Genomic DNA, 22,585 nt, shown 5'->3' on the forward strand with positions numbered 1-22,585 from the left:
TCTCTCAATATCAAATTTCATAAATAGGGGCATTCAGTCTTGTTGATAGATTGACTTTCAAAATCAAAATGCAAGTTATTATAATTCTTTATTACTGAAATTGGCCATTTTTGAACCTGCTTATATTTTCAGCCAGAATTACAGGTTTCTTTATTATTATAATACTTCCATCTGTCTTTTTTAGGCATTGGTGATGCTTCCTTCTTGTACCAGTTTAGGAACACTAATTTAATTAAGTGTCCCTTATTATATATGACACACCACACCATACTAGGATCTCTATGGGCTGCACAGTTGTTTCATCTGGACAGTTGTTAAAGAGATACTGGTAGTATTACTCATAAAAATGCCATTTACTGATGATAAGACCTTGAGCAAGTAATTTATCTGCTTAGAATCCCAGTTTAGTCAGATGAGCTTTCACTAGATGACTTTAAAAGTTCTACTCTGAAATTCTATAACTCCAATGGAGTACAGTTAAGTGGTTTATAAATTTCTGATACTCATCTGCCCCTTCACATTATATGTATTGTGTTATAACAGGTTTAAGTTCAAATTTGCTGTCTTCTTATTCAATTGAAAGGAAACATTTGGGCTGGGCGCGGTGGCTCACGCCTGTAATCCCAGCACTTTGGGAGGCCGAGGCGGGCAGATCACGAGTTCAGGAGATCGAGACCATCTTGGCTAACACGGTGAAACCCCATCTCTACTAAAAATGCAAAAAATTAGCCGGGCGTGGTGGCGGGCCCCTGTAGTCCCAGCTCCTCGGGAGGCTGAGGCAGGAGAATGGGGTGAACCTGGGAGGCGGAGCTTGCAGCGAGCCGAGATTGCACTACTGCAGTCCGGCCTGGGTGAAAGAGCGAGACTCCGTCTCAAAAAAAAGAAAACATTTTTATTTGCCTTCAGGTAAAATTTTGTTGCCTATCTATTCCTAGAGTAGTGGTTTTCAACTGAGGGCAGTCACCCCTCCCCCCCATACACCCCCACCTCTACCCCTTGGCTGCCAAGAAGACATTTGACAATGTCTGGAGACATTTTTGGTTGATAACACCGGGGTTATTTTGCTGGCATCTGGTGGGTAGAGGCCAAGGTTGCTGCTAAACAGTCTATAATGCAGAAAACAGCCCCTTCCCTAACAAAGAATCATCAAGTCCAAAATGTCTTTAGTATAGAGATTGAGAAAACATGTCTAAAACTAAATATTTTATGCTCGTCAGCCTGGTCTTAGGAATGTCACACTTAAAATAATTGCCTACATTTTAAATATTGTTTATTCTTTCATATTATAAGGGATCAAATCCACTTGACACTATTACATCAATTTTTTTTAGAATTAACAAAAAAAGTATAGAATTGTGTATAGAAAGTGTATAGAATTAGGAGGTAATTGATTTTATACGGAAAATTTTAAAAACTAAATTTCTAACATCAGTATAATAAAAATTTTAATATAGTATTTAATGTAGTATCCACTAAGCTAATATTTTTGAGCCAGCTACTATGTGCCAGACATTATTTTTAGATGACGCAAATACAATAGCAATCACAACACAAAATTCTTCATGGAACTTACATTCTAATGCTATCAGAAGAGAAATTAAACAAGCTGCTGTGTTGTTTTTCCTAGCTTCTGTCTGTCTTGTTGAAAATCTAAAATCAAATTCCCTATCATCTTATCTTACCATTGTAATTATGTATGTTGTCTGCTCTTGTAGGTTAATTTTTTTTTTTGTAAGCCAAGTCAAAATAAGCAGTATTTTTAATTGTTGTATGTACATAGTAAGTATATAGACTTAGGGAGTACAGGAGATATTTTGGTACAGGCATATAATGCGTGATGAAAACATCAAGGTAAGTGGAGTGTCCATCCCCTCGAAGCATTTGTCCTTTGTGTTACAAACAATCCAATTATACTCTTAGTCATTTTAAAATGTACAATTAAATTATTGACTATAGTCACCCTGTCTTATTGTCAAATATTAGATCTTATCCTTTCCATTTTTTTTGTACCCATTAATCATTCCCACTGCCCCCACCCCAACTATTCTGCCCAGCCTTTGGTAAACCATCATTCTGCTTCGATTGTTTAATTTTCAGCTCCCACAAATAAGTGAGAACATGTGAAGTTTGCCTTTCTGTGCCTGGCTTATTTCACTTAACATAATGACCTCCAGTTCCATCCATGTTGTTGCAAATTACTGGATCTCATTCTTTTTTATAGCTGAATAGTACTCCATTGTGTATATGTACCACATTTTCTTTATCCATTTGTCTGTTGATGGACACTTTGGTTGCTTCCAAATCTTGGCTTATTGTAACTAGTACTGTAAGCAACATGGAAGTGTAGATCTTTGATATACAGATTTTCTTTCTTTTGGGTGTATACCTAGAGAGATTGCTGGATCATATGGCAACTCTATTTTTAGTATTTTGAGGAACCTCCAAATGGTTCCTCATGGTGGTTGTACTAATTTACATTCCCACCAACAGTGTATGAGGGTTCCCTTTGCTCCATATCCTCGCCAGCATTTGTTATTGCCTGACTTTTGGATAAAAGCCATTTTAGCTGAGACAATATCTCATTATAGTTTTGATTTGCATTTCTCTAATGATCAATGTTGCTGAGCATCTTTTCATGTATCTGTTTGCCATTTGTATGTCTTCTTTTAAGAAATGTCTGTTCAGATCTTTTGCCCATTATTTAATCCGATTATTAGATTTTTTTTCCTGTTAAGTTGTTTGAGCTCCTTATATATTCTGGTTATAAATATCTTGTCAGATGGATAGTTTTCAGATGTTTTCTCCCATCTGTGGGTTGTCTCTTCACTTTTTTTTTATTGTTTCCCTTGTTGTGCAGAAGCTTTTTAACTTGATGTGATCCCATTTGTCTATTTTTATTTTAGTTGTCCGTGTTTGTGGGGTATTACTCAAGAAATATTTGTCCAGTCCAGTGTCCTAGAGAGTTTCCCCAATGCTGTCTTTTAGTAATTTCATAGTTTGAGGTCTCAGATTTAAGTCTTTAATCCATTTTGATTTGATTTTTAATGTGGTAAGAGATAGAGATCCAGTTTCATTTTTCTGCATATGGATATCCAGTTTTCCCAGCACCATTTATTGAAGAGACTGTTCCTTCCCCAGTATATGTTCTTGGCACCTTTGTCAAAAATGAGTTCACTGTAGGTGTATGGAGTTGTTTCTGGGTTCTCTGTTCTGTTCCATTGGTCTTACGTGTCTGTTTTTATGCCAGTACCATGCTATTTTGGTTACTAAAGCTCTGTAGTATAATTTGAAGGCAGGTAATATGATGCCTCCAATTTTGTTCTTTTTGTTCAGGATAGCTTGGACTATGCTGGGTTGTTTTTGTTGTTTTTTGTTTGTTTGTTTTTTCTTTTTTGTGGTTCCATATAAATTTTAGGATTGTTTTTTCTATTTCTATGAAGAATGTTATTGGTATTTTGATATGGATTGCATTGAATCTGTAAATTGCTTTCAGTAGTATGGACATTTTAACAATATTGATTCTTCCAATTCATGAACATGGAATATCTTTTCAGTTTTTTGTGTCCTCTCAGTTGCGTTCATCAATATTTTATAGTGCTCATTGTAGGGATCTTTTACTTCTTTAATGAATTCCTAAGTATTTTTTTGTAGCTGTTACTTTCTTCATTTCTGAAGGATTACTTCGTGGGATGGGATTACTTTCTTCATTTCTTTTTCAGATTGTTTGCTGTTGGCATATAGAAATGCTACTGATCTTTGTTTGTTGATTTTGTGTCCTGCAACTTTACTGAACTTATCATCTCTAATAGTTTTTTGGTGGAGTCTTTATGTTTTTCCAAATGAAAGTTTACATCATCTGCAAACAAGAATAATTTGACTCCTTCCTTTTCAATTTGGATGCCCTTTATTTCTTTCTCTTATCTTATTAGCTAGGACTTCCAGTACTATGTTCAATAACAGTGGTGACAGTGGGCATTCTTGTTGTGTTCCAGATCTTAGAGGAAGTACTTTCAGTTTTTCCTCGTTCAGCATGATACTAGCTGTGGGTCTGTTGTATGTGTCTTTATGTTCAGGTATGTTCCTTCTATACCCAGTATTTTTTGTGGTGGGGGGTGGGTAATCACAAAGGGATGTTGAATTTTATTAAAAGCTTTTTCAGTATCAGTTGAAATGATCATATGGTTTTCGTCCTTCATTCTGTTGATATGATGTCTCACATAAGTATATACTTTTTTTTTTTTTTTGAGATGGATTCTTGCTCTGTCACTAGGCTGGAGTGCAGTGGCACGATCTCAGCTCACTGCAACCTTCACCTCCCAGGTTCAAACTATTCTCCTACCTTAGCCTCCTGAGTAGCTGGAACTACAGGCGCGCGCCACTACACCCGGCTAATTTTTTGTATTTTAGTAGAGATGGGGTTTCACAATGTTTGCCAGGATGGTCTCGATCTCCTGACCTCGTGATCTGCCCGCCTCGGCCTCCCAAATTGCTGGGATTACAGGCGTGAGCCATTGTGCCCAGCCAAGTCTATACTTTCCATGTCTTCTATTCTGAGACTTAAAAATTGACTGAGATTTGCACTTAGTACTCTCAATATGGTGATCATTTTCATTAAGTTTTTTGGATTGGGACTGGGCGTGGTAGCTCATGCCTGTAACCCCAGCACTTTGGGAGGCCAAGGCGGGCGGATCACTTGAGCTCAGGAGCTCGAGACCAGCCTGGCCAACATGGTGAAACCCTGTCTCTACTAGAAATACAAAAAACTACCCAGACTCTGGGTCTTCTCAGCTATATCACTTCTAATCCCAACTTTGACCTGCCAGACCCTTTTTGGCTCAAGTTCCATCTCCCTTGTGACTCTTTCTCTACCTCGTAGCTGCATCTTAAAAACCTCCAGTTACTGGATTATTTTCTTTCTAAATTTAAATTCTGTAAATAAGGATGATAGGCCTAACTTATATTTCATGCAAGACTCCATCATAAGTTAAGTGCTAGTGCTTACGTTAGGTGCCCATACCTGGCCAGTCGACAGGCTAGAAAGGGAGTTAAATCCTACATAATGTGGCCAACTAGGTCACTCCTTCAGCAAGAGCTGTGGATATGGTGATGTGTCTGCTGCAATGACTGCTTAGTAAATTCTATTAACAACAGATAATCTGGCAATAACCCACCCGCTTTATTTTTTCAGATTTGATGGCATTTTGTCTGGGTTACATTTTCTGTATAATATTGAAAAACAAAGGTTTACAAAAATTGTAAATGTTATAGTCAAATAGATATGTTAATTACTTTAAAAGCATTAGAAAAATAATTTCCTTTTGGATATAAAATGGTGAATGTGATCTAAACCTTTTTAGATTCATAGCTGAAGTATTTTGTTACAGTTTTTTCCATAAAGTAGCCTTTGGCATTTATTTTTAAAAGTACAATAGTAGGAGAGTTTTATGTCTGAGTGATTATGAGGTGGTAATACCAATTTGTTAGCTTAGCAAGTCTCATTAAGCACCTGCCTGGATCAATGTCTTGCATGTAGCACATATTCATTATTTCTTTAATTGAATCAGAAAGGCTGCCTTTGTTTAAGCTCAGACTACATTAAACATGTATACTCTGTCAAGGGCTATAGTCATCTAGGAATTCAAAGTTGTAAATATTGGTGCTTCCACAATGATGAATTCACAAGCAGACCAGAAAATGGCTAGGTGAGATTTCACAAGATAAAATCCCTGAATACTCACCTCCACACACACACACATGCAAACAAAACTTTTCTTTGAAATATATTTACTATCATTATTATCATATAACCAATATAATTTGTGATATAATTAATATTACTGTTTAATAGAGAAAAATCTGTGATTTTAATCATATTTGCAAAGAAATCCATGAATAAGAAAAGATTAAGGGGCATTAGCTATTATAATTTTACCAAAAAATGAAACAGTTGGAATTAATAAAAGTAATAAATGTAAAAGCATGCATATTTTGAGCGTTTAAATAACGTATATTTTAAAATGATGTTCCAACCTGAATTTGCCAGGATAGATGTTATTCAGTCAACTAAAACAGACTGTTTTTGGGAGTGATCATATGTAAAGAAGATGGATGACAGCCTTGTAAATCCTTTTAAAAATTGTATATGTGTTTCTCTCAAATTTGAGAGAAGAATTTTTTTTAAGAGATGAGGTCTCATTTTGTCACCTAGGCTGGAGTAAAGTGGCAGGATCATAGCTCACTGAAGCCTCAAACTCCTGACCATAAGTGATCCTCCCTGGTCAGCCTCCCAAGTAGCTAGGACCACAGGCACATACCACCATGCCCAGCGAAGGATTTTTTTTTTTTTTTTTTTTGTAGAGACAAGGTCTCACTATGCTGCCCTGACTGGTCTCAAACTCCTGGGCTCAAACAATCCTCCTACCTCAGCCTCCCAAAGCCCTGGGATTACAGATGTGAGCCCCCACACCAAGTCCAGAAAAGAGCATTTAATGGGAATGAATATAGATTCCTTTTTTTCTTACAGAATTTATTATGTCGATACAGAAATTTGCAAGGGCGTTTTTCAGAATCATCGTTTTTCCAATTTTTTGATTGTGAGACTTACCAGAAACACATTAGCTGCTATAATCCCATCAATAACAATGAGAAAAAGAGAGAGATCACAGAATTCTAAGTCTGAGATAGTTAATCATCTTCAGTAGACTCTTAGGAAGCTGAAGGTTTATGTTTAGGCTCCTACTTCATGTGGAAAGAAAACTGTGATAGTCTCATCATCAATTTTAAGGTATATTTTTTCAGATATAATTGTTACTATGTAAACTAATCCTGTGCTACTTGTAAACTGATTGTATCCAATATTTTAGCAGTAGAATTTGGCACACTGCCACAGAAAACCCACACAGTAATGGCAAATATACAAATTTATGTAATAATTAGTTGGTAATATGTTAAGTAGTTTTGTTTTTCATTTCTATTAGTGAGGAGTTTTTTGTTGTTAAAAATAACTAATTTAACTGCTGATTGTTGGTTAGTATATTTGGCTATCACCTGTTTTCTGGAATTGAACCAAGACAGAATAATTCTCCTATTTATAGGCTACTGTTGAAGCTCCATTTTGATTATCCTCCATTTTGATTGAATTTTGATTAAAATTTGAGGATTTTTGCAGAAAAAAAATCTTAAACTGTGCATCTCAAACCTTAATATACACACAAATGACTTGGGCATCTTCTTAGATGCCTTTGTGATTCAGTGAGTCTAGGATGGTGTATTAGTCTGTTCTCATGCTGCCATTAAAGACATACCCAAGACTGGGTAATTTAGAAAGAAAAGGAGGTTTAATGGACTCACAGTTCCACGTGGCTTGGGAGGCCTCACAGTCATGGTGGAAGGTGAAAGGCACATCTTACATGGCAGCAGGCAAAAGAGAATGAAAAATCAAGTGAAAGGGGAAAGCTTTTAAAAACCATCGGATCTCAGGAGACTTATTCACTACCACGAGAACAGTATGGGGGAAACCATCCCCATGATTCAATTACGATGAGTCCCATCAGGTCCCTCCCACAACATGTGGGAATTATGGGGTCTCCCAGGAGCTGCTGATGTTGCTGGTCCATGGACCACACTTGGAGTAGCAAGGATATAAAGAACTGGACCTCTGGTGGAAGTAGGACAAGATTCACAAATTGTGAATATCTTTATCAGAAATGTGTGATGATTATTTGTATCCCTTTGAGAAGAAAAGCCCCTCTTATATTTCTATAAAGAGTTGAAGTAGACATTGGGCCACTTAAGAGGGGCATGATATAATGAAACACTGAAGCCTCTCTAAGTTTGTAGAGGACAATCTTCTTCAAGATAGGTATGCTCCATATCTGAGCTCCTACCTGAGGATAGATTAGAGTGGTCTCTTCCACTGCGCACTGTGTGTAATGAGAGAATGAGAATGAAAAAGGTAATAACGTCTTACTGTTATTACGACAATAGTTTTGACCTCATGAGCTCACTGAGAGTGTCTTGGGAATCCTTAGGGATCCCTGTACTACACTTTGAGAGATGCTGGCGTAGAGGAAACTATACATTGCCTATTGCAAGCAGCAGGGTAAATTTATATTGAGAACAGCCATTGAATCATAAAATATCTGAGCCACAGGTAGTTTTGGATCCTCCTCATTGATGCAAGTCCTTTTTAATTATCCTGATTGAAACCATACTCTTGGTATTCTGGACAAAATACATAGAAAGGGAATGGTAAAAAATTGGTTCAAAATACCCCCAGTGGTTAAGTAATTAGAAAGCTTTTATTTGGAAAAAGTTATAGCAATTACTGGTGGCAGGGAAGAACACTTAGAACGATGAGACAAAGAAGTAGCTCTGAGCATATGAGCAAAAGATATGATTTCCAGATGCAATAGTTTAGCCTGATTAAGAGACCATCACTCTTGTAAGAAGGGGCTGGATACATTGGTTAGTAGAGAGAATTATAATGTCAAAAGAGTTATCTTATTATTGTAATTGTAAAGATTATGAAGTTGCATATTCATATTCTCATTCCATATTTTACTCGTTGGACTCACTGACTGGAAGGTAGCATGGGCTGGAAAGAGGGACTTTCTGGACTAAGAATTGCAGCTCCTGTAGCAGCCTACTGCTTAGGCTGCATCTACTCCTCTTATTGTGTTTCATGATGGCCCAGGAAGGTTGGGCTGGCCCAGGAAGTAATGAAAGTAGAATGGAGAGTCATTGATTATAATTATTAATCTTTTCTGAATACATTAAACAGTGCTAAATGATTTTAAAGTACTGTAGTATATTCATCTACTGAATACATCACTTTATACTCATGTTCTTCCTCACTAAGTCACAAAGAAATAAATTGTTATTTTACACTTTAGGCACAGTGAACGTGGGTCAACTAATCAAAGAAGTGAAAAAGTTTGAGAAAGGTAAAAATACCTTTTGCCTTTAACCATAATCTTGTCTCTGCTGCCTTAACAGTGCTTGAAATCATTTGTTATAACTCTACTTAAGTACCAGCAGTTATGGGAATCATGCTAAAGCCATACTTATGAAAAGGCAAGAGAGGATACCACTAAGATAATAGAGAATCACGTATTATTTAGTTAGAGGACAATCGCATATTATTTAGTTATAAAGCCAAGTTTGAAATCTGGCCATAATGATTAGAGTAGGCCAAAATTAACTTTATTTGAGCCATTTTACACTTAAGGGGACCTTGGTTAAAAGAATCTCAGGAACACAGTTAAAAAAAAATAAGGAGAAGGCATAAATTTATTACCAGAAAGGTTAAATGATGTCACACGTAATCACTGTTGTAGCAAAAGATGCAGCAAGCTGGGTTCAATATAGCCATCTTTCAAGGCTTGAAAATCTTTCTTTGAGATGGTCTAGACTCGCTCATGGTCTAGACTACATCGTGAAGTCCAGTGGTTAGGTCAGTTAGCACCATCAGGACAATAGTCTAACCTGAGTTAATCCAAGGAGTGGCAACTAATTAGGTTGTATTAAAAGCCTGCTTGTTGTAATAGTTTCTCAGCCATATTTTCTCATGTAATACTCTCTGATTGAAAAGAAAGTACTTTGGTTCCTAAACATAGAATATAAATCTGTGTCCTATTCCTTCTCTCAAAATCTGAGTTCTACCACACATACTGCTGGTGTTATAAACCCGTAAAATTCCACCTCTGCAACAATACTAATAGTCACATATAGTAAGAGTTTAGCTATGATTTAAGCAAAAGATGAGACGCCAATGTCAGATTGTTTTGATAGTGTGATGAATACAAAACTTCCTATTTTAGGGTTTCCCATCTGTTAGAATTAATTAGAATCTGTTAGATGTAATTCTGCTGAAATTATGGTTTTTATTATTTTTATCAAAATATATTGAATATCTACAAAGAAAAATGAATTTTTATTATAGCTATTTAAATTTATATACCTGCATTCAGAAGTCAGGGTATAAAATTTTTCTATTTTAGCTTATATATGGGTGGTTAGTCATTTTGTATGAATTGCAATTTCTCTTAAGTGGAGTATTATGTTTTAGTATAAAATATTTTTTATTTGTGAGTTGGTATCTGGATTTTTAAAACACTTTTCTCAATTGATAGATCACTTCAGAGATACCTATTTCAACAGAAACTTAAAAAGCAAGCTTCCCAGAAATGCCCAGGACTGCTTTCTAACCAATTATGTCAGCTACATATACTTAGAGCTTGATTGAGAAAAATCAAGCAGTCAGATAAAATAAAGATTTAGAGAAAGTGAATTAATTGTTTGAGAAAGTGAATTAATTGAATTATTTAATTTGTAAATCAGTAATAAAGAAAATATCTCTGGTTTATAATGGATATGAAATTTGTATCACTATTAGCTTAGATAGCTCAGATTATAGTTAAAATTGTTCTTTTAATAAAAAAAAGATAGAGCTGGAAACAATTTAAATCCTGAAACTTCAGCAACACATGAAGTATACATGGTAGGTAGATTTTTAAAACTATAAATATTTAGTGATAAAAGGAAATTATAGTCGCTTTGGTTAGGAATAATATCTTCTAAGTGAAAAAAAGAAAAATATTAGAAAATTCAGTAAATAAGGAGAAATACTAGAATCTGAAACATTTTGTTTAAATATCTTGCTGTAAGAAAAGTTAACCATTCTACATAATCTTTCATAGTTTTAAAGAACATATAAGTGAATATTCAATTCTTGGCTTCTTTTCTATTTTTTCAATTTGTAATGCTCAATAACTTTCTTTTTGAGATTTAATATAGTTATTCTGAACATTTACAAGACTGAGTCTAAAAATTGTTTTCCATGTTGTTTTCTTAGTGTATGCTTAGTATGTTTTTAAAAGTTTTTAATATACCTGACAATATATGTGTCTTTTTGCTCCCTCAGTAATCGTGTGGAAGCGTGGACAAGAGATGTTGCTTTCTTACTCAGACAAGAAGGCAGGCCCATGGTTAATCTTATCCGTAACAGGACTAAAGTCAGAGTGATGGAAAGGGATTGGCAGAATACAGACAAAGCAGTAAATTGGTTAAGAAAGGAAGCAATTAATTACACTGAACCATTTGTTATTTACTTGGGATTAAATTTACCACACCCTTACCCTTCACCATCTTCTGGAGAAAATTTTGGATCTTCAGCATTTCACACATCTCTTTATTGGCTTGAAAAAGTAAGTAACTACATTGTGTGTGCTCAAAAGTAGATTTATGTATGTGGCTTATTGGTATTTGCTCATTGTTTCTTTTATTATCACTTTTAAAGAAAAATTTGAAAATTGTATATCCAAACTTGACCAATAACTAGTATGATAAAAACTAAAGGGACAATTTTACAGAAATAAGTGTTAAAAGTCAGAAGCCTGCTTCTGGATTGAATTCATTTGCTAAGGATATGTCTATAAAAAGAGAAACTAAAAGGCATTCTCTTAGAAATGTAGGCAGCTCTCACTTTGCACCATTCCAGATTGTAAAAATGACCGTGCAAGATGAAACCATATAAAACAACCTTAATAAATGGGGAAAATGACCATTTTCTGGCACTTTTAAAAACATTTATCAAAATATTTTGAATTATGTTACTTTTGGTTAAAAATTGAAAAAGAAAAAATAAACTAATATTTATGTAGTGCACTATAATGAAAACACTAGAAACATTGAGAATTAAAGAGGGAATTTTTTTGGTTAAAAAAACTTACCAGTAGATTGAAGAGTGCTTGCCTTCTCATCATAAACCGTATGATACAGAGAAAGCATCTTTTCCAAGACTTGGCAAATTGTCATTATTTCTTTCTAAATTTGGATTACCTTCCAACATTTTAACTTTTGCACTTTCAATGTAATGATATATCTCCAAGTTCATTTAATGTGAAAAATTTTGCCAATATCGCTTTCTGTGGGACATCTTTATCCTTTTCTTCACAACAGCCTTCCTCATTTATGCTCGTAAATGTGCCTTCACTAAGTTCCTCTGGCTACATTTCTAGTGTCTCTTGAATGACAGCAGTGTCAACATTCCCATCAGCTAATTCTTCTATAACTTCATTTACATTTGATTTGAATTTCACTTCCAGCCTTGTCACTTTTCCTTTTTTTACTGCATGTTCATCTTTGTTGACTTCTCTTCATTATCTGTTTTTATAAAGTGTCACATTAATTTATCACTAGGATACAAGTACATGCTTTGTTGTCTGTGCATGTACCAGATAACTAATCACTGACACATTTTAAAAGAAACAATATGATTAGTCACTGAATGGCATACATATCTGTTGCATGCTCAGTGATTTATACTAAAGAGCTAGCAGCATATCCGTGTGAAAGTTTGTACTGCTTGCAGTTATTCACAGTTAACATACCCTGGTAACTGAAGTCTACCGGGGTAATTTTGTTAGGGGACTGGTATTATTTAACAATACTGTGATAACTGAAATTCATGCATATCAAACCACATGATGCATGTTCTACCTGTATTTTGAAATGTGTAATATTAAATCAATTTTAAGTTACTTTAAAAACTAATCAGTTAATTCAACTAAAAAGCCTCTGCACAGCAAAAGAAATAATCAGCATAATGAACAACCACAGAGTTTATGAGAAAATCTTCGCAATCTATACATATGACAAAAGACTAATATCCAGAACCTACAAGAAACTCAAACAGAGTAGCAAGAAAAAAAAAATCCCATCAAAAAGTGGGCTAAGGACATGAATAGGGCTCACGCCTGTAATCCCAGCACTTTGGAAAGCTGAGGCGGGTGGATCACCTGAGGTCAGGAGTTCGAGACCAGCCAGACCAACACGGTGAAACCCTGTCTCTACTAAAAATATGAAAATTAGCAGGTGTGGTGGTGTGTATCTGTAATCCCAGCTACTCAGGAGGCTAAGGCTGGAGAATCGCTTGAACCTGGGAGGCGGAGGTTACAGTGAACCGAGATTGCACCATTACACCCCAGCCTGGGCAACAAGAGCAAAACTCCATCTCAGAGAAAAAAGACATGAATAGACAGTTCTCAAAAGAAGATATACAAATGGCCAACAAATATATGAGAAAATGCTCAACATCACTAATGATCAGGGAAATGCAAATTAGAACCATAATGTGATACCACCTTACTCCTGCAAGAATGGTCATAATAAAAAAATAATAGATGTTGGCGGGGATGTGGTGAAAAGGGAACAATTTCACACTGCTGGTGGGAATGTAAACTAGTACAACCACGATGGAAAACAGTGTGGAGATTCCTTAGCTAAAAGGCGAACTACCTTCTGATCCAGCAATCCCACTACATGGTATCTACTCAGAGGAAAAGAAGTCATTATACGAAAAAGATACTTGCTCTCACGTGTTTATAGCAGCACGATTCACAATTTCAAAAATATAGAACCAGCCCAAATGCCCATCACTCAACCAGTGGATAAAGAAATTGTGGTATATATACCATGAAATACTACTCAGCCGTAAGAAAGGAATGAATCATTTGCAGCAACCTGGATGAAACTGGAGACCATTATTCTAAATGAAGTGACTCAGGAATGGAAAACCAAACATCATATGTTCTCACTAATAAGTGGGAGCTAAGCTATGAGGACGCAGAGGCATAAGAATAATACAGTGGACTTTGGGGACTGGTTGGGGAAAGGTGGATAGGGGTGAGGGATAAAAGACTACGTACAAATTGGGTACAGTGTATACTGCTTGGGTGATGAGTGCACCAAAATCTCAGAAATCACCCTAAAGAACTTATTCATGCAACCACGCCTGTTCCCCAAAAACCTGTGGAAATTAAAAGTTAGTTTAAAAAAACTAATCAGAAACACGATTTAGTCCATCCTATTTTAAAGAAAATAATGTCAGTGTTTTAGATACTTTATATCTTCTTTAAAAGTTCTAAGTGGTTTCATCTTCAAAACTTTGTTTGGAGTTAGTACCAGCCAAATGACATGAGTTAAATGACTTTCAACCAAATACTAAGTAAATGTTTGAACTTTTTGAAAGTTACATGACTAAAATATATATGAATTCAAGATCTAGTTCTAATTTTTTTACCAACACTGTACATAAGCATTTATATGTGTTAAAGAGTCATATTTGTTTTTCACAAGTGCTTGGCTATCTCACTAGATATTGTCATTTTTACTAGTGAATTATTGGAGAAAAGGAGTCCGTATTCTGAGGTTGTTGATTCTGAAGTTTTGGTCACACAACTATATATTAAAGTGCTTGGATACTTTTCTGGATTAGCATGTACTGTCTAATATAGCTCATATTTTTTATTGGCCTGTATAATTTTTAAAAATTTTACCACTATCTCATGATATATATACACATATTGATATATACCTTTTGTTATGACAGTATTAACAATTTGTTCCTATTGATTTACTATTTTATTTACATATTTACACTGTTCTTTTCTAGTATTCTAAGTAATTAAACATTGTTGATTTCACCATACATACTTATTGGAGGAAAGAAATAGCACTATTTTGCTAGCATAACTAAGTTTTTTCTCCCCTTTTTAGGTGTCTCATGATGCCATCAAAATCCCAAAGTGGTCACCTTTGTCAGAAATGCACCCTGTAGATTATTACTCTTCTTATACAAAAAACTGCACTGGAAGATTTACAAAAAAAGAAATAAAGAATATTAGAGCGTTTTATTATGCTATGTGTGCTGAGACAGATGCCATGCTTGGTAGGTGGTATAATTAATAAGCAATTACATGAAGAAAAAGTATAATATTTTTCCAACAGTCTGTAATCATGCTGCTTGGTGACTTGCATGAACAGCCTCAGATATTTCTTACAACGGTTGCTTATAACTATAGGAATCTTGACACTTATCAAAACTTGATAACTTGCGTTATTGATAGAATGAAAAGCTCTTTATATCTTAATGATTCAGAAATTCTCAGATTCATAAATGCTCAGATTTATTCGTACATAAAGAAAGGGTCACAGAAGGCTATCATCTACTTGAAATGTTTTACTGTCCTTAAACAGGAATCAGTATTCAGCCAAGCACAAGTACACATGTGATGGGTAATTGTAAGGCAGCTTAGGTTTCTAGAGATGAGAAAATTTACTTGTAGAATCTTGTGACTCCCCAAAACTTATAATAACCATGAAACAAATTCATTCTCCCCAGGCCCTTTAGAGCATGGCTTAACTAAAGTTTCTCCATGTATATTCTGGTCCAGAATCATACCGAATTTTCTTCCCTCATTCAAGCTCAAGACCACCTCAAAACTAAACCTGCCTTCATCACATGACTGTCAAGAACATTTTGCCTGTTCACTTATAGAGCTGTGGAAGTTTCCAGTTCATGTGTGGAAAAACCCTGGTTTAAAAATCTGTTTTATAACAAAAGTTATTTTCATAAAGTAATGTCATTTATTTTGCTGCACTTAGGAATGAAGCATAATTGTACTAGTGAAGCGTAGGTAGCACCTCTTCTGTACAGAGTAAACTTTGGAAGTGACAAGTGAATGTTTTTTGTTAAAAAAAAATTCACTGGGTAAAAATAGAAAAGTATACAGCAAGAAGCAAAAAGGCCATATGGACAAATTATTTATAATATAGCAAGTATAAAAATGTATTGGCCAGGTGCGGTGGCTCATGCCTATAATCCCAGCACTTTGGGAGGCTGAGGCAGGTGGATCACCTGAGGTCAGGAGTTCGAGACCAGCCTGGCCAACATGGTGAAACCCTGTCTCTACTAAAATACAAAAATTAGCCGGGTGTGGTGGTGCGCACGTGTGATCCCAGCTACTTGGGAGACTGAGGCGAGAGAATCACTTGAACCTGGGAGGCAGAGGTTGCAGTGAGTGGAGATCGTGCCACTGTACTCCAGCCTGGGTGACAGAGCAAGACTACGTCTCAAAAAAAAAAAAAAAAAAGTATTTAAGGACTCATAAGGACTTTCCAAGTACTCAATGCAAATAAGATCTTAAGTAATTTTCTTTAATCATGAGCACATCTGTCAAATTGTATTTCATTGACATTCTCTGATGTTAGAGAATGTCCTCCCATTTGCATACTAGAAATTGCATTTGAAAGTTTATAGCCATTCATTCATCTGTATCTATTAAAATGAAAGAATGTTGCTGTAGGGAGTGTGGGAATACTACTCTTGATGTCTCTTCAGAGAAGAAAAATATGTAGCAACTCCCTTACATCAAGTTACAAAATTTATGGAATATATTGTATCTTAATTTTTTTTTTTTTGAGATAGAGTCTAGTTCTGTCTCCAGGCTGGAGTGCAGTGGCGGGGTCTCTGCTTACTGTAACCTCTGCCTCTTGGGTTCAAGCGATTCTCCTGCCTCAGCCTCCCGAGTAGCTGGGATTATAGGCACGCGCCACCACACCCAGCTAATTTTTGTATTTTTAGTAGAGACGGGGTTTCACCATGTTGGTCAGGCTGGTCTCAATCTCCTGACCTCATGATCCTCCCAAAGTGCTGGGATTACAGGCATGAGCCACCGCAACTGGCCTGTAAATTTTTAAATCTACACCGGTCTTTTCGCCAAATAGTATTTAATACTGTTCATTGTGTTTGTTAACAAACATTAAGTACCTACTAGCTGTCAGGCACTATGTTGGGCACTGGGGGAGTATAGTATGTTGAATACTATTAAGAAATCACTCATTAATTAAAGACATTTGTGGCTCACGCCTGTAATCCCAGCACTTTGGGAGGCCGAGGCAAGCGGATCACAAGGTCAAGGGATCAAGACCATCCTGGCCAACATGATGAAACCCCATCTCTACTAAAAATACAAAAATTAGCTGGGTGTGGCAGTGTGCGCCTGTAGTCCCAGCTACTCAGGAGGCTGAGGCAGGAGAATCACTTGAACCCGGGAGGTGGAGGTTGCAGTGAACCAAGATCACACCACTGCACTCCAGCCTGGTGACAGAGTGAGACTCCGTCTCAAAAACAAACAAACAAACAAAAAATTAAAGACAATCTAGTGCCTTTTCCCACCTCAAGTTCTTATATTTTGTTTCATCTGCCTGGAACACCCTTCCCTTTGCTTTCTACGTGGCTGGCTTATTCTGTCTTTAGATCCCAGCTCAGTTGTTACCTCCTCAGGGATGTCTTCCCCAGCCACTCTAACTCAGTGTACCAGCTCCATCATTCTGCTTGCTTTATACCTTGTCAGGTTGTTTACATAGTAATACTAATTATTCATCTGTTTACCATCTGTCTCCCTAGAAGAACACAAGCTTCATGAGGGCAGGGACATTCTTTTATTTTTATTTTAAGTTCCAGGGTACATGTGCAGGGTATGCAGGTTTGTTACATAGGTAAACATGTGCATAGGTAAAAGGTGGTTTGCTGCACCTATCAACCCATCACCTAGGTATTAAGCCCAGCATGCATTAGCTATTTTTCCTAATGCTCTCCCTTCCCTGGCAGGCCCCAGTGTGTATTGTTCCCCTCCCTGTGTTCATGTGTTCTCATTGTTCAGCTCCTACTTATAAGTGAGAACATGCAGTGTTTGGTTTTCTGTTCCTGCGTTAGTTAGCTAAAGATAATGGCTTCTAGCTCCATCCATGTCCCCGCAAAGGACATGATCTCATTCCTTTTTATGGCTGCGTAGTATTGCATGGTGTAGATGTACCACATTTTCTTTATCCAGTCTATTGTTGGTGGGCATTTGTGTTGATTCCATGTCTTTGCTATTGTGAATAGTGCTGCAGTGAACACACATGTGCATGTATCTTTGTAATAGAATGATGTATATTCCTTTGGGTATATACCCAGTAATTGGATCGCTAGGTCAAATGGTGTTTCTGGTTCTAAATTTTTGAGGAATCGCCACACTGTCTTCCACAGTGGCTGAACTAATTTACATTCCCACCAACAATGTAAAAGCATTCCTATTTCTCCACAACCTCTCCAACATCTGTTGTTTCTTGACTTTGTAATAATTGCCATTCTAACTGGCAATTATTTATTGCCAGTTAGACATTTATTGAATGAGTATAATCGGTAAACATTTATTGAATGAGCATAAATGCTAAGAATTACAATGTGTTGTTGTAACTACAGTAATATGCAAGTTGTAGGCATCCTGAAGAACAAAGTGATTTACTCTACATAGAAGAGCAGGGAATGGTGCTTTGCTAGAGAGATAATGCATGTTTGAGCTGGGTCATAAAGGAAGAATAGGAATTTGTCAAGTAGACTGTGGGAGAAAGGGCATTCACCATAAATGGCAGAGTATATGCAGAGGCAAGAAAGCGTAAACTAATATGGTGTGTGTTTAGGAGGTTCTGAGCAGGTTAGGATTGTTGAAAGGTAAAGGTCTAGCAGGTAGCCGAGGGTGCTGAGTGTGGAGAGTGGACAGGGGCATTGCTTGCTATGCTAAAGAATTCGACAGTGGGCAGCTATGAAAAAGTTTCAAGCAGGGATGTGACACAATGGAGTGATTAGGTAATTTAGAAAGATAGACACCAGGATAGTACAAGCAGGGGAAAGAGGAGTAGGGGCAAGACCGATTAGTAAGTAATTCCATTTGTCCAGTTGAAAAATCAAGAGAGTCTCAACTCTGCGAATAACTCCATAGAGCAGTGAATGTCAATCCTGATTACACCTCAGAATCTGTAGGTTTTTAAATTAATATACACTCTTCTACCCAGATTCAGGAACTGCCAAAATAGGGATGACCCCTCTCTCTGGCCTGTGCTTTCTTGTGATTCTCTTAATTACAGTAGGAGGAAGTTCGAGAACACTGAGACAGGAACTGGTCAGAGGAATTTTACTCTCCCATTATTCCCTATCCAAGAAGATGCTAAATCAGACTTGTACACTATCTGTCCTGCTTCCAGCCCTTCTTCAAAGGTGGGATTTCCATAATCCTCAGATAACTTTATGAGCATGATCTGGTGATTGCTTGGAGATTGGGGAGAAAAAGTAGCAGAGAAGAGGAGTTCTGACTGCTCTTATCACTTCCTGTTGCACAGAAACTGTGGGTCAGAGGTGATACCAATCTTTTTATCATCTGAGACATGTAAAGTGCTCATATCCGACTGATCTTTCTTTTCTCATTCAAGGCACTAGGGGAAAATTTTTTTCCCCTATTCCCTGATAGAAACCTAGAAAACAAGCTGGCATGATCTCCAGATAAGCAGCTTTGAGCAAGAGTTCCCATGGGTATTATATTTTCTTCTTCCTCTAGTCAGCTGAAGAGCAAGCAGTAGACAGACCACTGTCAACTTTAGACTTAACTTGAGAACAGTAGGTAATATTCAGATGTTAAGAAGCATAGTGACAAACTCTTATAGGGTAGAGTGGTTATAAACTTAATGTGATAGAATAAAACATGAACTGAAAGTTTTAATCGGTTTATCATGATTTCTATTGTAGGTGAAATTATTTTGGCCCTTCATCAATTAGATCTTCTTCAGAAAACTATTGTCATATACTCCTCAGACCATGGAGAGCTGGCCATGGAACATCGACAGTTTTATAAAATGAGCATGTACGAGGCTAGTGCACATGTTCCGCTTTTGATGATGGGACCAGGAATTAAAGCCGGCCTACAAGTATCAAATGTGGTTTCTCTTGTGGATATTTACCCTACCATGCTTGGTAAGTAATGTAGTTCTGTAAATATTTATTTGTAATAATGCTGGAGAATGCAGCTGAAGAGGTCAGTTAGTCAGTCTTTCAGTTAGTAGTCAGAGGCCCTGCTGACTTGTTTATAACCCTGAGCAACTCATTCAACTGTGAGTCAAATCTGTACTCTGAAGAATGAAGAGATTGTTTTTCATGTCCCTGTGGCCTTCACTTACTATAGTCATTTTCCCTCAAAAGATTTGTATTCAGGATATGACTGTAAAGTAAGCCATGTAAGATATTCGGGTTCATAACCTTATAGATATGATTTGTACATCATTTGATTGTCTACCACCACCTCCTTAAAATGTAAGCATTTCCTTTCTGAATTATTCTATCCACTTTGAAACTAGTATGAACATATTCCTCCTCAGACTCTTTAGATAGTTCTGTACTATTTGCTTTACTAGCTTCTTAATGTCTACAAGCATAGCCATATGTCTAGAAAAGCAACATATGGATAAGGGTAGTTAGCAGTTTTTGTTGAAGATACTAGAATAACGACATAATCAAATTCAAAGGAAATCATAGAACTAACTTCTAGTTTCTATCTCATTTAGCAAAGTACTTTAAATTCATTAGCATTTAAACACTAGTTTCTCTGTTCTAAGGCACCATCAATTGGAAAAAGTACCCTCAATTCATAAATTTTGGTGAAAGAAAAAAAAATAGCACAAGATATGTTCTCTAATTTCAGAAATGTTAAAATGTGAAAGAAAGATGCATCTTAAAATCAAAGGAATCAGAGTTCTTTTTATCTGCTTCCTTCTGCCACAAAGTTCTTCCCTTAATTTGACTAAATTTATTTAGAGTTAATTTAAACCAGCGTCCTTTCCTTTTCTCTTTTATTTCATATCCCTTCTCATATAATTACACATACTTCTTTCCAGTTCCTTTTTTGTGTGTGTGTGTGATGGAGTTTCGCTTTTTCACCCAGGCTGGAGTGCAGTGGCGCGATTTCGGCTCACTGCAACCTCTGCCAAACAGTTTCAAGTGATTCTCCTGCCTCAGCCTCCTGAGTAGCTGGGATTACAGGCGCCTGCCACCATGTCCAGCTAATTTTTGTGTTTTTAGTAGAGATGGGGTTTCACCATGTTGGCCAGGCTGGTCTCAAACTCCTGACCTTGTGATCTGCCCACCTCAGCCTCCCAAAGTGCTGGGATTACAGGCATGAGCCACTAAGCCTGGCCAGTTCTTTGAATTTTTAATCTCTTCTGTTTCTTAGTCATCATTTGCTGGTTTCCCTTTATCCCAAAGTAATGATCACACTCAGCCATATCTTGGCCACTTTCTCATTCCATTAGTTTCTAGCCGATCACTATTACTTTTCCTCATTTCTGTGTTTTTTTAAAGAAGTTTATATAGAATTGTGTATATTTGGGTCTCTTTTATTAGCATATTTAGAGTTTTATGAATATATATGAATTTAGAGTTTTATGAATATATGCCTATATTCTTTACAATTTCCTTCCTTAATTTTTCTTCATGTAGAACTCTCCCTACCCTCCCCATTCCCAAAGAAAATCTTCCTTGGGTCATCTTTGCTTGACTTTTTAGCCTCATTCTGTTTTCTTAAGGTATAGTGACCAGAACTGCAAAAAGGTATTGTAAAAGATTACGGAAAGCTGGGGTGATTCTTTCTCCATTTTTCCCTCAGTATATTTCATAGTGATAGTTGCCATTTTATCTATTTGACTCTAGCAGCTAAATAGTTAAATATCTTTAGGGAGTTGTCTACAGTGAGCCCTATTCAATTCTTAGACATTCTGTCATCATATATGTTAGTTAATTAAAATGCATGGTTTAAATCATTTTTCTTTAAACATTATTTTATATTTGCCACAATGCAAATTTTGTACTCTACAATCTTGAGAAGATACCATTATTACTTCTTGCCATTTTATACATCATAAAAGTTAAAGGTCATCTGCAAACTAGCAGATTTCATAATGTATTTAACAGGTCATATAAGAAAATACTAAATAAAATTTGTTAGAATGGGGAAATTCTCATGCATCTACCTATCACTGCCTAATTTATGTTACTTGCTAATAAGAATTTCTCTAGCTAAGAAAATACTGTCTCAGAAACTCCTCTAAATTCCGTCCCAACTCTTCTGTAAATGATGTAAATTCCCTGCACCTGTAGGTTTTTTCCTGCAATTTGTCAATTATTATAATTTTCTAAAACTATAGTTTTATATAGATTTTTATTTTTCATAAGATTCTTGGTAATAGACTCCTTCTAAGTCACATTTCCCTGCAGAATATGTTTTATTAACAGCATTTAGATCATGTGTTGATTAGACCTCCTCAGTAAGAGTAAAGGAAATAAAGTCAAAAATAAATCTCTCCAATTCTAAACTGAAAAATTAACATCTTCGTGGCTTAGCACAGTTTATAATGTGTTTCACATTGATTATTATTTTTATTATCAGAAGAGGGAAAGCTACATTTAAATGATTTTTTTAGTTGGGGAAGAGTGAGTGGAGGAGAATACCTATGGATGGGTCTTTATATAAAACACTGAAACATTCTATTAACCAGATGTTAACCAGTGATAATGGTAGAAAGAGAACAATGCAACAAGAGCCTTATGCTGGAGCCAGGAGACAACATTGTAACACATTTACTTAAATTAATCTTTTTATAAATGATAAAGGTTTAATATTCATAGAGCTCTTATAAATCTGTAAGAAAAAGAGGAATACCTTATTAACAGATGGATCAAAAGAAATAAGCAATTCACAATAGAAAATATACACAAATGGCCAATATATTTTTAAAGAATCAAAGTCAGTGGTCATAAAAATATTAAAACAGAAAAATATTTTTCTTTCACACACAAAGTTTACAAAGGTTAAGAAGAATTAGAAAATCTTATATTAGAAATAGTCCTTCTTGCTGGGCACGGTGGCTCACGCCT

At 36.1% G+C, this 22,585-nt stretch overlaps 1 protein-coding gene across 3 annotated transcripts in view; it reads left to right on the forward strand.

Moving 5' to 3' along the window:
- The window catches only part of ARSK (arylsulfatase family member K), a 49,985-nt gene that overhangs the window by 16,930 nt on the left and 10,470 nt on the right, over positions 1-22,585 (forward strand). For all 3 annotated transcript variants that reach the window (XM_004042275.5, XM_055387167.2, XM_055387166.2), the window contains exons 4-6: positions 10,925-11,207; positions 14,560-14,731; positions 19,409-19,633. In XM_004042275.5, the coding sequence (XP_004042323.2) occupies positions 10,925-11,207; positions 14,560-14,731; positions 19,409-19,633 (680 nt within the window). The remainder of the gene's footprint in view (positions 1-10,924; positions 11,208-14,559; positions 14,732-19,408; positions 19,634-22,585) is intronic.

Source organism: Gorilla gorilla, chromosome 4 (genome assembly GCF_029281585.2).
Source record: "Gorilla gorilla gorilla isolate KB3781 chromosome 4, NHGRI_mGorGor1-v2.1_pri, whole genome shotgun sequence".
In the NCBI taxonomy this organism is placed as follows: Eukaryota; Metazoa; Chordata; class Mammalia; order Primates; family Hominidae; genus Gorilla; species Gorilla gorilla.